Source organism: Phalacrocorax aristotelis, chromosome 2 (genome assembly GCF_949628215.1).
Source record: "Phalacrocorax aristotelis chromosome 2, bGulAri2.1, whole genome shotgun sequence".
NCBI classification, from domain to species: Eukaryota; Metazoa; Chordata; class Aves; order Suliformes; family Phalacrocoracidae; genus Phalacrocorax; species Phalacrocorax aristotelis.
This window is the reverse complement of record NC_134277.1, coordinates 31,792,593-31,809,206: the sequence shown is the minus strand read 5'-3', so window position 1 is coordinate 31,809,206 and position 16,614 is coordinate 31,792,593. Positions and strand designations below refer to the sequence as shown.

The 16,614-nt window shown below is 39.3% G+C and overlaps 1 protein-coding gene across 2 annotated transcripts in view; it reads left to right on the top strand.

The window, feature by feature from the left end:
* Positions 1-10,070: 10,070 nt before the first annotated feature.
* The window catches only part of ETV1 (ETS variant transcription factor 1), a 67,767-nt gene continuing 61,223 nt past the window's right edge, over positions 10,071-16,614 (top strand). For both annotated transcript variants that reach the window (XM_075082943.1, XM_075082942.1), the window contains exons 1-4: positions 10,071-10,225; positions 10,788-10,921; positions 11,710-11,797; positions 13,581-13,628. In XM_075082943.1, the coding sequence (XP_074939044.1) occupies positions 10,877-10,921; positions 11,710-11,797; positions 13,581-13,628 (181 nt within the window). In that variant the 5' untranslated portion in view covers positions 10,071-10,225; positions 10,788-10,876. The remainder of the gene's footprint in view (positions 10,226-10,787; positions 10,922-11,709; positions 11,798-13,580; positions 13,629-16,614) is intronic.

Genomic DNA, 16,614 nt, shown 5'->3' with positions numbered 1-16,614 from the left:
AAAGATGGCATCTTCATCATGATGACATTAACCTCCTTGGGAGGTAAGGATGTTTTTCGTCCTGTATCTTTTAGTTTTTGAAATTAATATTTTGACACCCTATGAAGAGATCTTGACAGTAAAGGGTGGCATTCAGTAAAGAATGAGGCAACAAAATAATTGTACCAACTTAGAAGGTTGAAACTCCTCCTTGGAAGGTTTTTCTTTGACTTGTAGTCCAGTGCTAGCCCACAAACACTTGTTACATGTTTTTGCCATGAATTACATTTACAAAATGTAATTTAGTAATCAGAGTTGATAAAACAAATCAACATTAGGAGAAAGCAAGAAAGAAAGTTCCATAATTTAAGGTGTGTTTTCCCTTGTATCTTCCCTGTGTGGGGGAAAAAAAAAATCACAATGACTCAGGGGACTGTGTTTCGTAAATTTGAGCTTTCCTTTGTAAGATGTGAATAGAAGCCAGCTTTCTTCCTTAGGCTATCATTGAAAGTATAGTGATGATAATAGAAAGAGTCAACAGAATTTGTAACAGGAACATCCTGAATAAAGTACCAGATTTCAGAGATTGTAACCTTAGCTATAAGGAGTCTTACATTCTTATGGTTTTCCTGAAGCGAATCTACAATCTAAGGACTTTATGACATTCTGAGCTTCTGTTCTTATTTGCATTGGATTCTAACTGAATGAGAAGTTTTGTTTGTTTGTTTTTTGTTTTTGTTTTTGTTTTTTCTTAAATATAGCCTGGCCCTGTTCACAATGGGATTCCAACATTTCCTGTTAGAATGTGATTTACCAGGAATTTAATTAATCTCTAGTTCAAACTGTACTGCAGGCCTCTAAAATTAAAATGAAAAATAAACATAGCAATTAACATTGAAAGAGTGCTAAACTTAGCACTTGAAACTAAAATTACAATATATAAAGATGAACCCAAACCAAAATTGAAAAAATGAATACCACTGAAGCCTATTATGTTCAAAAGCCAAATATGATTACTGTATTTTAAACCTTAGGTTAAGAAATAAAGTGGATCATGATATGAATGGCATAATGTAATTACATAAGTCCTATCAGACATAAACTGTACCTTTTATATTGCTCTTTTTCTGAGAGATGTTTATTTCTTCTCCTTCCCTCTTTCTCAACCAAGATGTGATTTCGAAACACAAGCAAATAAATGTCAAACCCTTCTGCCTCTATTCTGCCATTCCACTTCTGAAATTCTGCCAAACTGAAAATTTCCATTCAGACTGACTGGCATTTGTTGAACCGACTTTTTTTATTATCATTATTATTATTATTTTATTTTAACACTCTTTTTCAAAAGTAGTGGAAACTTTATGCAACCCTTGCTGTGTCTATGCATGACATTTTAAAAGCAGCTGCTTCTGCGGATCTTTTTCACAATAGTACATTTTTTCCTGCAGACGCTCTGAAAACCCCTCACAAAAAACTTCGGTTACTTGTAATTCTTGGTCTTTGGTGTTTCCAAACTCGTATGTAGAGCAGGTTCCACCCACCTTCATACCATGCCAACCTAAGAAATACAGAGACCAAATAAAAAGCTACAGTAAAGAGTAAATAAGATCAGTGGAAAATTTGTTAAAATCTCTACCCCCTCCTCCTCCTTTAAAACAAAACAGGAGATTGTACAGACTTTGGCTTCAAAATCTCTGCTCTGCTACTCAGTTATGCTTTTTTTAATTATAAAAATGAAGAGGTAGAATAATATGCACAAGGAGATAGATGGAGCAGAATGGCTTGTGAGGAATTCCTAACGTAAAAAAGGCTTTTCACATTTACTGTAATTTCTCCAGTCTGCAATATGTTAGGAAGAAATGTACCACCATGAAATGTCACTATGCTACAAGAATCTTTCTCGCTCTTTGTGGACAGTACACACGCTGTTTGCTTATTAAGGCAGCAGACAGTTCTCAAAAGAGGTACTATTTTAGTTATAGAATCAATTTTTAAAATATACAATAATTGAAAGTCACGAGTGAATTCTTCTATGGTTGTGCAGACCTGAAAAGTCAAAAACTGTGTGGATCTGTAGCAAGATATTTCAGAGCACAAGATGCTCCTTTTCTGGGCAGCTTCCTTTAAGCTGCAGTCATTGCATCTTTTTTACTTTCCTATGGTGAATCTGTAGCTGGAACAGCAGCAGCAGCAGGTGGGGCTAGACAATATTTGCCCTGTTTGGCCCTTGTAGCATATAATGGAGCTTCAATTCCACCTCTGGCTTTCCAGTTTCATTTTTTTGTTTGTTTGGTTGAATGCAGGAGATTTTAAAATATAATTTAGTCTTCAAAACAGACAAAAAATCTTTAGGGCAAAATAAAATCCAATATGAACCAGTAATTTAAAGAGAAGAATGCCTTATTAAAACATGATACTTTAAACATGAAATTCCTAACATTCAAAGATTGCATGTTCTTCCCTTCTCCCCTCTTTTTCAAATACTGAAAACTAATGAATTGCAAAGTTGCGAATGATGGTAACCTTGTGCACTCTATGTGGAAGAAGCCTCTAAACTCAGAGCTGAGTTTAGTGACCCAATATAGCTAGGTCACAGAAGCAATGAAGTCCTTGAATATGACTGAAATCCTCCCAGCATGCAACATTTGTCCTTCTTATTGATCCTCGGTATATTCACAAGAGCCTAATTTTCCTTTTCTGAAAAACAGGGGTAATTGTGCTTTCCGATCTTGCTAACAGATTTTGGGAGGTGCAAATGAAAGTTTTTAAGCACATTAAATTCACTGAATGAAAAGATTGCTTCCTGCTCCTAAATGCTCTGTGCCTGTTATGCTTTATAATTCTAAGGGTTCAAATGTTACTATGTTGGTATATCCTCTGTGACATTTATTATTTCTGTGAAGGCTTGCATAACTCATTTTGGGGGACTCTTGCCTGTCATTCCTGTACAACCTACTCCTTTCATACACATAATTTTAGGTTCCATTTTTAGGTGATTTCTTCCCACCTGGAATTTCTTTCCAATGAGGAATTTACCACATGGCTAAAATAGTTGTTTAGTCCTCAATATAAACCTCGCTTTCAAGAAAATATTAGCTTTTCCAAGTCACTGCCTACCTGCAATTTTCTTATCTCTGAACTTCACTTTCTCTTTCGGCACATCTGCCTGCACATGTTATGTAGTGCTACCAAGGACTAGCTCCTTGTCTGTACTGCCATCTTCCCCCGGTTTCCATGCTCTCCTCAATCAACTCTCATAGAAGCACTGTGCCTTTGGCTCTTTGCAATGTAGTTTACCCTAACTGCGATGTTGCCTGCTCTAGGTAGCTGTCTAATAGCTGTAATAGCCATACAAGCAAAAATGAAAGCCTGCAGTGCCCCACATCTGCTACTTTCTGCTTTGTATGGGAAAAGTTCCCATGGAAGGCTCAGGGACCTTGTGTTCTTTCAAATGCTGCATTAAAACCTCTGGTTTAAAATGCTTCTGCCTGACACAGATAGGCGCCATAACTTGCTACTGCCAATTCATTACCTCTGCCTCTCAAGGATACTGGTTTTGGGGGAAGGAGGGAGGACGCATTTTCATTTCTGTTTGATGAACACACACCTCTGCTCTCTAGGGCAGAGTCTGGTATCTTTGTTCAGCACCTTCACAGGCACAACAGAGCCCTGCTGCAGGGCTGGCATTCTCAGCATCTGAAAATTACAGAACAGATTATAATATGGTAAAATTGAGAACATAACATAAATGACCTGGTCATCCTTACGGAAGTTAGCATATTCTTTTTCCCCTACACGAGCTACTCCATAACACATACATGCTCCCTACTGCCAATGGACACCAAAAATTAATTCCTCACCTGAACACAAATGGTAACACATACCTCTTACCCTCTTGCCAGCAAAGCAGCTTCCTAATTAATTGGAGATTGGGGCAGGGTTTGTCTCTTGAAACAGCATTTACAGAAAATATGTTTTTCAACTAACATCATGGTTTACCTAAGTCATCATTATTTGTTTCTGCTATTAAGATGAGTCTTTACTATTTAGAAAAGCATTAAGAAACATTATTCACTGTCTTTTAATTTTTTTTACTTTCTATAAGTAATCTATGTCTGCTTTTCAGTATCTTGTTATTTTATGTGCTTGGAGCTGGGCTTAGATTTTGTCCTCCTTTGACTCTAGTATTGTTTCTCTTGGAATACTCAAATGTTGTATTCAGACATCTGAGGTTAAGGATGGCAGGCATGCGAAAACAAACCGTTAGGTCTTAATGGTTATAGGTGTTTATGATTTCCCATGTGTGTATGTAGCTCCAGATGGGAAGACTGAGTTATAAAGAGGAGAGGGTCACAGATAGTTAACGTACTAATAGTGTGGGTATGATAATGCAAATAATATGATATAGTACCAGTATAGCCATTGGCTGCTAATAGTAATAGTTCTGATCATCGCTGTAACTGCTAAAATTCATAAATGAACATTTGTAGGGAGAGGTCATATTTATATTATCTCAGTTGATGCAGTTACTAAAAAGGAGTACATAAGCTTAAGGCCCTTCTTTGGGTCCAAAAGCTTGTTTGGTTTTTTTTGTCATTATAGACACTCATTTAATAAATGGCACTGCTTTTTCCTACAGACCTCTTGCTGTTATGTTAATATCTGTGCTCAAGCTCCGAGCATGTCTAATAGTGATCTTGAGTGAGAGTCTGTAATTCTGAAAGGGCACTTTGTATCATCTTTGTGTCTTCAGCATTTCAGGCTGTCAGGAGAGCTTAAATCATGGCCAAAGCCATTTAAAGTGTACTGAACAACTTCTAAACAACAGATTTTCCAGCAAACTTAGTAAACAAAATATTTAAGCATCTCTCTTCCTTTTCCTTCCTTCATGTTTGTCTTAGACTATAACTGTATCAGGAGATTTGAGATTTTCTACAACCCCTATAAACTATAGTGGGGCAGAAATCCCACATAATGTATGTGAAGGATTCTGAAGTGTTTGCATGATTCTCTCTTGGTATTCATAAGGGAGGACGTGCAAATTAAAGCCATCTGTGAGATTAGGGGTTGTGCACAAATTCTTTGACTGGCCTGATATCCAAATGACTTCTAGGCTACTTCATTATCACTTAATCATGGCTGGCCATTTTGTGAGTGTAATTGCAAGGAGAGCAAGCTGGGGACTTCACTGACCCTGCAAGAACCTACATTTACATGTTTTTACTTGGTTTGTTCCTCCAGTGACTCATACATTGCTGTCTTAGGTCCTGGGCTAGTGTCTTTTTATATTTTATTTTTATTTGCTCAGTTGGTCAGGAAATGAGCATTGTTGAGATGGGATAGTGATAATTTATATGAGTCAATCAAACTGTCATTTAACTTGTTCTCTGGTAGTTTGTGGTAGAGGACTGCTTACTGCTTTGGTTGTGAACGGTATGCAGAGCTGACCGTTGTTTCCTGGGCATCAGTTCACAGGTCTAGATGACCTTCTCCTGTTCGGTAGCAACTTATTGCAGTTACTGCTTATGTGTAGCACAATTTTTGCCTTTCACTGATTCAGAGGGAGTTAGATTAGGACAATCCAAGGAGCTGGGTGCAGGTAGGATCTCCACAATCAATAGCAATAGGCTTTCTATTATTTTTAGCAGAACTTCTTAAGTGAAGAAAGTACCATGGTCTCACTTTATAGGTACAAAAGCCCCAGTGAGATGACAGGGGTAGCCTGTGCAGGGACTACCCAGAAGACTACTATCAGAGCTCCAACAAATGGGCCATTGCTCTGAGAGCGCTGCCAAGCCTTCTCCTTTCTAAAGATTTACAGTCAAACCCAAGTTCGAAGTCTTGGTTATGATGAAGGCTGAAAATACTATTAAACTACTTTTACTTTTCATCTTTCTGCAATAGAAGACTTGTTTGGACTTTAGGTTTCTTGCGATATTTATGGAATATCTTAATTTTAGCTTTCCTGGCTAGCATAATTTTCTAGTACATAAATGTTTACTGAAAATTGCCTTGCGTTGCATTATCAGGTAAATGGACATTTCGATGCAGTTACTTATGGAGGCCTCTAGGTTTGTGCAATGCTAGTTCTAAATTGCAATGGTGTATGCAATGTGTTATTAATCCATATGTTAAAAACAGTCAAACTGAGATTACTTTGTTTTCTTTCCTTCTTTCTTAGAAGATCCTTGTTTGCCTGTACTTTTAATTCTACATCTGATAGTTTAGCATGTGGATATAATCATCGTGTGTTTTATTCCTAGTGGTACTTTCCTTTTCCTTATCTAAGGTTCAATCCTGGATGCTGCATTTGAATCAAAGGTTTTACAAAAAGCCATGCTGTTGGGCAAGCATCTGCTGTTCCTCTGTTTTTTTACTTTTTAATTTTGCTATTATTTACTACTTCTATGCCAGTAGCATCATGATAAAATAAGAACAGTTAACCTGCTGAAAAAGTCAGAATCAGGAGGTTAAAATGTGATCAAGGGTTAATTTACCAGACAGAAATCTCACTAGGTTTTCATGATTTTGCTGTAGTCAGTCACATACTTAGTTCGTATTTTATTGAGTCTGCTATAGACTATGTTTTAAAAGTTGCTGCTCAACACTTGTTTGGATTGACAGCATCCCTTTTGTTGTATATCAGGCCCATAAGTACATCACATTTGCTGGGGAAATGCCTGGAAGGAATGGTTAGGCTAGACAATTTCAGAAAAACAAGTGGTATTTTTTTTAACTTAATGTTGTTTTGAAGTTTACTGGCCTATTATATTTCAATTGTGACCATCCTTTTTCTGAAGGATTTTCTTTGGTGTAAGCATAATTTTATGAAGGTGTCCAAAAGGTGTTTTTTTTTTTTTTTTTTAGCATAAAGCATTTTTGAGTATAATTGTCTGCCTTGTTATCAAGTCAGTTCATAGTCCTTTTTTTTTTTGTCATATTGAATTTAGATTTTATCATTCTGGATTATGATGGTTTATTTCTTTATTTGAAAATGTGGTTAAATTCTTCTCACATTTTCCACAAGAAACCAGTGTTTATCAACTCTTCTCTTTGCTCTGCCTCTCTGGATTTACTTCTATTTTTTATGTTACAGTAATTATTTGTTGCTCTATAGTGTGTCAAATCAAGCAAGAAATATGTATGTCATTGTCCTCTTTCAGATAAGTGTGTGAAGTATATATTGCCGTTATGAAATGGAAATGATATATAATTTTCAATATATAGAGAAGCTGTATGGTGTAATTGAACATGTCTGTTTCTAAAAGAAAATAAGCATCTTGCCTCTAGAGCAGTACCATTAGAAAAGCTGATTTTTTTTTTAAGCAATTTTTTTCTAGTAAAATAAATTCGGCACACTCTTAAAATATTTTCAATTTGGTAAAAACTGTTCAGTGTTTTCAACTGAAAAAGTAAAGTGATTTTGAGGTTATTTTTTAGTTTTCTAAAAGGATTATTTAAAAAGGATATTTAAGACTACTGCTTTCTGAAAATAGTACTTAAAACATAAAAAATTTATTAAAGAAAAACAAAACAAAGTTGCAAGAATTTTGACAAACATGCAAAATTACAAAATAATTACTGTGGCTGCACCAGTTTACATGTAAGACAGGTATGTCCAGTGACGGTACAAGACTGCATTTCTGCGCGCAGACCTTGGAGTGGGTTGCCAGTAGATATGTGGGTGGATTTTTTCTTTTTTTTCCCTGTAAGCATCTACCTCTTAATAGTTAATGAAGTTTCCCTGAGTACCACTCAGCACAGTGGATGAACAGAGAGGAGGATAAAGAGGGCTTCAAAATAGCTTTACTCTTCCTTTCCTCCCCAGCATGTGTGTAAGGGCCAGACCAGAGGAGGAGGGAAGGAAGAGGGAGGTGGTGTGAGGAGTAACAGCAAGCAATGCCCCGTGTCTCCTGCCAGGACACCTCTAATGTACGGCTTCCCTGGGAGTTACAGCCCAACAGGGAGCACGGAGAGCTTGGCTGTTGCAGAGTGGTGATGTCCTCTGGCTCCATAACCTGGGATGCCAAACCTGTGGCCATGGGGTGGAAGGAGGCCATGGTGCTGTGCCAACAGCCTGTGAGGTGCAGGCTATGGTGTAGGGAAGCGCAAGATGGGATCCAGCGGTGCAAGTTTTACAGATGGTACTTAATACCTGGTGGGTCAGAGGTCCCTTGGAAACTTCAGTTGGGGCTGGATTAATTAGCTTGTCTGGCTGACACCCCAAAAAATTTTAGAGCCCCGTTTAAGGATAAGCCAATCCATCGCAGATTTTGGTTTAGAAGGAGTACACAGTGAACTCTGATGCTTTGGGAGCTGCTTGACAGGCTGGTCAGCAGGGTAGGTTGGAGAATGGGAAACAGTAGCTTCATCAGTTCTGCTGATCCATGGGTTAAAGTGGCCACGTGCTCCCCAAGGACAGATCTGTAGCCGCAGTCTTCCCACAAGGCCATCATCCCTGGCTCACCAGCTGCTCTATTCTAGGTGTGGGTGTAAATAAGAAAATCATGGCCTCGTTATCCAGGAAATTTCATTTATACCTGGAGCATTTGGTAGAGTTTTATTCCCCTGTTATATCACAAAAGTGGATGACAGGAGCAGCAACTTAGACTTGGCCAAGAACACAATAAAATGATTATAGGTTTATCCAACATTTAGCATATCATTACTTTCCTGTAATTCCAGGTGTGCTGGGGTGTGTGTGTGGAAACAATCTGCTGGTGGTGGACATTTTCCCTGACAAGGCGGTATGGGAAGGACAGAAGCGGCAGACACATGGTGCTTCCCTCTTCCTTGGCTGGACAGGACAAGTAGCAAGTGAGTATGAACAGTGAGATCAGAAAGGAGGAGGGGAAAAAAAAAGTTGTGGCAGAAAGTAATATGCTCCAGAACAGAGTGTAGAGAAACAACTGTAATTGTCAAAACAAAGTGGTACAGAAGAAGTAATCTGAATATTAATACCACTGCAGGCAATTTATGCAAAAGCAGGTTTCTTCAGTTGCCTTTACACCCTTAGCTATAAAAAAAAGCCTCAGAAAAGGACTGAGGGCAAACTTGGACTTGCTGGCTTGGGGCTCTGCCTGTTAATTGCTGAACTGCAACAGATCATAAAATCCAAAACTTCGTATCTTGCAGCAAGACAGCATCATGAATAACTAAATTTACCACCTGATTCCCACAATACCTGGAATTCAGCGCTTAAAAAGAGGACAAATACAGCTGCTATATGAAACCACACAATCTGCTTTGGTGCAATTTGGCAGTTCAGAAAAAGCAGAGCTTTTGGACACAGCCCTCCAACAGCCACTCTATACAGAGAAAAGAAAGCTCACTTTCTTTGAGAAGTCCTCAGAAATCCTGAGCTTGATATGTCCTGGCACCACTGAACGAAAAAAAAAACCCCTAGATCCGGTGCCTGGATGCTGCCAAATTCTGTCCACAAAACCTAGAAATTATGTCATCATAGTAGAAATAACAATTGCTTTCTATGATTCAGCTAAAAGGAAAAAAAAAAAAAAAAAAAAAAGGCAGAAAGCAGCCACCCTGGGATGGCACCAGATCCTGACAGAGCAGCGGAAAGTCTCCGCAGATGTGGCGTGAGCCTCTGGCCGCGCTCACCTCCTCACCTCCGGGCTCCCGCGAAGTTTTGCGGGACTGCTCTGCCGACAGAAAAGGCGCGTGGGGGGGCGTGTGCGTGGGGGGCGTTTGCTTTTCGGAGTCAGGGGAGCGGAACTTTTTTTTTTTTAAATAAATTATGCGAGGGGAGGGTTTGTCCTGCCATCTGGGGGGTGTGTGTGTACTGGGGGGACATGGTGTGCCCGCAGCAGGATGCCGGGATCCGTGTGGCGGCACCGCCGCGTATCCGAGTTGCGATTCCCGACCCCCCCTTCCCCACCCCCCCACCCGGCAGAGGAGCCGAGGGGGAAGCGGAGAGACACCCCCACCCCCGCGGCGGGGCGGCGGGCGGCGGGGCCGGGGGGGGGGCGGCGGTGCCGGGGCCGGGGCCGGGTCCGGGTCCGGGGCGGGCGGCGCGGCGATCCGGCGGGGGGCGCGGGGAGCCAATGGGCGGCGGGGATCCGCCGGCGCGGCTCGGGGGCCCCTGGAGGAGGAGGAGAGGAAAAACCACGGGATTGAGCTCTGTCAGTGGCGCTCGCTGCTTCCAAGGGGGAAGTGCCGGGGAATAATTAATGTTTTTATTAAATTTGGAGGGAATTTTTTGCAGCCGATCGCCGCGCGTGGCCTTCAGGTGGGTCCTCCCCCGCAACTTTGTCCGCCGCCCCGCAGGATCGCGCGGCGGTGGGCTGCAGAAGCGATCCCGGGGGGAGAAGGCGGCTGGGTGCGTGTGTGTGTGTGTGTGTGGGGGGGTGTGTGTGTGTGTGTGTGTGTGTGTGTGTGCGCGCGCGGTGGGGGGGGGGGATGTGCTCGCGTGTGTGTGTGCGTGGCCGCGGCTGGCGGGCGCTGCCGCCGCCGCCGCCGTGAGGTGCGCGGCGAGCCCCGCCGTTCGCCATTACGAGTTGGAGCACACGTTTGCGAGAGTCGGGGCTGCCACTCGCGCGGATCGCCCGGGGGATACGGCGGGGAGTGTAAATAAAACCCTGCCTCTCGCCTTGCTTTCTGCTGCTGCCTCGAAGTGCTTTTGCTCCGTGTTTTCCTGGCAGAAGCCTGTAACCCAGGTGAAGGCAGAGAGGGGAGGGTTGTTTTTATGAATGGGACTCTTTGAGGTTAATTAGCTATGCAAATTCAAGCAGTTCATTCATGGGTTTTTTTTTTTTTTTAAAATCTAAAAGCCATCTTGTATTCCCCTCTAGGCTGACTGGAGTCCAGAGCCCGAGGAAATCTCCAGATCAAATGCCCAGTAAATAAAACACTGAGCTAAGACTTGTGGAAGAGCTGCAGAATGGATGGATTTTATGACCAGCAAGTGCCTTACATGGTCACCAATGTGAGTGATCAGTTCAAAGTTTGTGTTTATAAACTTGACTCCGACTTATTTCTGTGGGGGAGTTTTGCAGCCAGAGTTATCTGCTTTGTTACCGCTGTAGGGGCGACTCTTCATCTGGGAGTTTTGCCTGCAAGATGAGCCTATCTTCTTAGTTATTTCAGTAAAGCATCATGTTCTTTTAAAGACAGTTTTGGGATGATTAAAAAATCATGCACATGATTAGCGGATGAGAGAGGCAAGAGCAGCAACAGCTGCATTCAAAGTTTCTGGCTGCGTTTGCCTGCAATGCTCAGAAGAATGAAGTTGAGGCAAACGTTAACATCTCTTTTCTTTTTTTTCTTTTTTTTTGTTTCAGAACTTTGCAAACAATGTTACAAGTAACACAGGGAAACAAAGCAGTCTATTATAATCTCATATCTGTATTCTCCTGCGTAGCTTATGCAGAAAGGATTTATGTGCTATTGTGTAGGTTTGTGTACTTTAGATGCTAAAAATACACGGTTGGCATTGTGTTGCTGCTTGAACACATTATATACATATCTGTACAAATAGATGCCTACAAAGATAAATAGATATGTGTTGCTTTTAGACACGGGAATCTTCTGGAGGATGTTAGGTGCTCAGCAATAGCTTTTGCTAGAAATTGGAGGCTGCAAGACGATCATTTCCCTGTTTGAAAATGTAAAGAATTCATGCCGGCTTTGAATATTCTTCATTAAATGAAAAAAAAAAAAAAAACCAACCCAAACCCTCAGATTTCTAAAGTAACTGATCTTTCCTGTTTATAGAATCCGCGTGGGAGAAACTGTAATGAGAGACCGACAAATGTCAGGAAAAGAAAATTCATTAACAGAGACCTGGCTCATGATTCAGAAGGTGAGGGCTTGTTCCCCCCCCCCCCCCCCCGCCCCATACTTACTAATGCAGAGAAGCTTTTTGAGAGCTATTTATTTATTTGTTTTGGAGATAAATATATCTAGATCAATCTGAATAAACAAGACAAGAAAATTGCATTTACTACTACAAAACAAACTGGCAAAGGCCATAAACTGATAAAGTTGATATTCTTTCCTTGATGTACCCTGTTGCATTTTAGGTACATGTGGCACACGGATGTCATGCACTGAGGCCAAGCCTTTGCAGCATCTGACGCAAGTCATGGCACCTGGCTTTTTCACCTTCAGTCCTCTTGAGATTCAGAGCTTTCCTCATTTGTCCTGTCTTTTAACATCCTTTTCACTGGTGTGTAGTCACTGGTGGCAGCAGGAGCCAGAATGCCTGTGTGGAGACTTGGTTTTCACTCTAGCTTTACTGCAGAGCTACTAGTCAGGCTCCTGGTATCTGGTAGCCTGTTTCTGTTGCTGTGTAACACTGGTAGGGTTAAAAATCCTAGGAAATTCCGTTAAGGAAGTCTAGAGCGGACAAGTTTTTGAGGGCCAAAGATTTGTAACTTAGTCCCATCAGTAGCCATTCCCATGACTGTAGCTTGAGAACTGTAGTCTAGCAATAGCTGTTAACACTTCTTTAAGTTACAAGATCAGTATAGATGCTACGCCTACACCGCTGTAAGTACGTAAGACATACAGGAAGGTACATAGTGGCCTACAACTTACCCCTCTATAAATCTTATCAGGGTGAGGACACATTGATACACTTCTCAAAATCCCTACTTAATTGTTTAGAAAAGTTCATTCTGGGGTAGATAGAAAAGAAAACAACTTTCTGATTTTCAGTTAAATGATTTCCCAACATAAACATGAGGTATCAGTCCACAGGATAAATGAATAGCCTCTGTCATATAAGTGTATGTAAATAGTTATCTGTCAGCATTCATAAAAGAGGAAGTCTCTCTCAAAATACAGTAAATTAAAAATAAACCATTTGTCAGTTCAAATATCCTACTTAGTCTTAGTAAACAGAATTTTCATAACTGAGTTTCTGAGCTTTGCAAGGGAGCTGAATGCTCCGCTGGTTTACACCCATTATAAGCAATTGATTTCAGTGAATTGCAAAAACAGATAAGCTGCTGCAAAACTCAGTCCATGGAGAAAGTGGTTTTACTTTAAAGAAGCACAGTGAGTACAGCATAGAGGAAATAGTGGTGATTCTCTTGTCATACAAAGTAAAACATAAAGGGAAGTACTAAAGGTTTCCCATTTCTTTTTGCTATTGCAGCATCTCGGGTCTTTGCTTCAAAAATTTTATATGGTAGTTACGACCCTACTAATAATAATACTCAGTCATTGCTCAGGTAGAACTCCTGTTGAAGTCTGAGAGCTTTACCTGGGGCAGATATAGCCCCAGATAAAGGAGGAGGCCTGAGCTGTGTAAGGAGAGATAGTTCCCCTGTAAGAAAGATCATAATTTTTAACTTTTCTATGTATTGCTGAATGAGCCTTTTACATTATAGAGCTTTGTTAAGATTCTGGTTATTATTTCAAGAGCTCATAAAACAATACAGTAAGTACTACTTTTTTATTAATAGGTGTAGAAAAATCATTAACCGCAACCCAAAAATACCCTCTTTGTCTGTACATTTGACTGCCAAAATAGAATTCATGTACGTTGTTCTTTAGGAAAAATATATTTTCAGACATATTTTAATCTTATGAAGAGATTAAAGGTGTGAGTCTTTTATCCATGTCTTCATCTTTTTCAGAACTCTTTCAAGATCTGAGCCAATTACAGGAGACATGGCTTGCAGAAGGTAAGGGAAAAAAACTGCTTGTAAAAAGAGGAAAAACAACTCTGGAGGGGGAAAAGAGAAAAAAAAAAAAGTCCTGAACTTGCTGTCTTAATGTTCAGCCCAATTAATTGAGCTCTAAAAGAGCCACCTCATGTGTCATGCATACATTAGAGCCTCTGATGAGTTTGTCTTTGGGGACTCTGGGGCTGCTCTACCCAGTGTCATCACAAATTACCAGGAGAAATTGCTTCCAGCTCACAATCACATCTGCTTTTGGCAAGAACTAATGCACCAAGACTTCAAGTTCTAAGCCTCTGTTCAGATTTTAATTGCAATTGATCAGGTTTATATTATTGTACCTCGAGAGACTACATACAGCCAGAACTGGGCTTGCTGTTTCCTTCAGAGCAGCACATATAATTATTTGGTGTTCTGGTGGAGTACTTTTCTGATGGCAGAAATTAGTTTCTCTGGGTTCATCGGGACGGGATGCTTCAAGATTTAAGTGCAAGTGTCTTCTTTCCACCTTGTTCACAACACAGAACATTAGGTGTGTATGGAATACTTAAAAAGTACTATTTCTTTTTTTGTTTCCAGAAACCTTTAAATATTTTGCATGTTATTTTTGTCTTCGTATTTATAGTTGTGAGATTGTGTACTGGGTGATTAGAAAACTGGCATCGGTCTGCTTTACACCTGCTTGTGCTTCTAAGTATTTCAAATAATCTTGCAGAGCACATGAAGAGAGGAGGTTTAAGAAAATAATGTAGAAATCTGAATTCAGAGTAGCTCTTGAGAGATTCATTTAACAATAACAAAAAATGAGCTGCTGCATTAAGAGAACTTTAACAAAATGCAAGGTAGCTTTCTGCTTGTTGAAGTGCATTTTTCTCTTCACCAATATTTTCTGATTTTTTTCTTTGGTATTTACAATACTGTTTATTTCAAGAGTGACAGTTTTTATGCATTGTCTGTTCTTAATATTTCTAGTTGAAATTTTAATGTAAACTTCTGCATCTGAAATAAACATGATTTTGATGCAAGTTAACATAATCTCTCCAAATTTATCCTTATTTAAATGAATGTGAGTATTCACATATGTTTAATTTGTATCCTGTACTGGACTATGCACAGTTGTTTATAGAATAGGTGTTATGCTTTTTTGGGGAAAGGAGGAATGTTGGGGTGAACTGCTTGCTGCTGGTTTTCATATAAAGAGGGAAATATTTTTGATGACTGCTTGCCTACATACTGGTTTTAACAGATTTTGTATAGTTAGTTAAGTTCTTAACCTATAAGTAAGTTGTGGGGTATTGTTTGTTTTGCTGACGTTTTTATTCTGCTAGCATTATTTTTAGCATGTGGTTATTATGTATATAATCAAAAAGTCTTCTTTAAATTAATGGATCAGAGGATATATTTTTATGAATTAATATGGTTCTTTCCTAATCATTGAAAACAGGATGTCCTGTACTAAGATCGTCTTTTGTAGTATAATGATCAGATACCACTGTAACTGTCTCCCTGTGGTAATTTTCCTAAGGATCTCTATATTTTGTATCATCTCATTCATTCTAACAAGCCAGAAGTATGTTAAAATACTACTCAAAAGATACTATTTTGTGATGGAGAGGAGAACTTTTAGTTTGATTTTTCACTGGCATTGCTGGTTTTGTTTCTGAAAATGATTACATTTCTTTCATCAGAAGTCAGAAGGATACAGGCAGATTCATGATGCATGTGCAGATAATAATGTAAGCTTGAAAAATAATATGGCATGTAAAACTGATTTAATTTCTGTAGGTACATGAATTACGGTAATGGCAATTTTTATTCTGGAGGTACTGCTTATTTTAGACTAGAATGAATTGTTTGGAAATGTTTTTTTCACTTTAGCTGAGTCTATTTCACTTAATAAATTTAGATAGGTAGGTTTTGAGAGAGAAAGGTGTCTAGTCCTGTGTCAGCTAGGTTGAGGAACCTTTGTAAAAGCAGATAGCATCATTTGGTAAGTAATTAAAAATGGAAAAAAAAAAAGTTGCCTTTTCATGTAGCGGAGGATAATAAAGCTAAATAATGTTAGAATTATATTTTCCCACAGCATATTACAAATAAATATTACAGATTTTTCAGTGTTCCAGAAATATTTTCAGAAATCTTTGTGTTTCAGGCCACACCATGGTTTTAAGCTGTTCCATAAAACACAAACTTTGCATAGCTTTTCTAAAGGCTGAACTAAAACTGAAATAAAAAGTCAAGACGAGAAAATAAAATATCGAGCTATTAACTTGATCCCAAATTTTTATTAAGGAAACCCACCCGAAACAACTTTTGATAGTCTTTATAAAATACTAGTGTTTGAGAATATTGTAGCTCTGCTCAAATGTCTACATGATTGAGCTTAGCCAGGAAACAGATTTTGAAATCAGACTTGTTTATCCATTGCTAGATGTGTCCATTTATGTTCTTCTGGACCTTCATAGGCTAGAAGTCTGCCAATTTGGCAGCATCAGTAATGTTTACATATTTCTTTTCATAATGCTCTGGAGCCAGGGAAATGACCATGAAATTTTAAAACATCTTGACCCTTTTTAAGAAAAGCAGTGGCAGCTGACCAGGTTTCTCCCACGAGTTCAGATCCCCACTGGGGAGTAACCAGGTCAAAAATCTACTTATTAGTTAGGAAAAGAAAGCGAGTTGCATTTCATGACACACAAAAAATGCTTGTGGATTTTTTTTGTTTTACTTTTCCTGAAGCTATCCTTACTACATCACATATTTTAGCCTGGAGATTTTTACAGTTAGTGTCACCAGTGACAAGCTGGTGGTAAACAAGCAAAACCAAAAGAAATGTGGGGTTTTTTTCCAATTGAAAATGGTGGGAGTTTCACATGTATTAAAGAATTAATCCAAAATGTAAACAATTCAGTAACCTCTTTAATATTTTATTACTCCATAATTAACAAGCTGAATACTACTTACAGAAAACTTAGAAATGTATTCCACT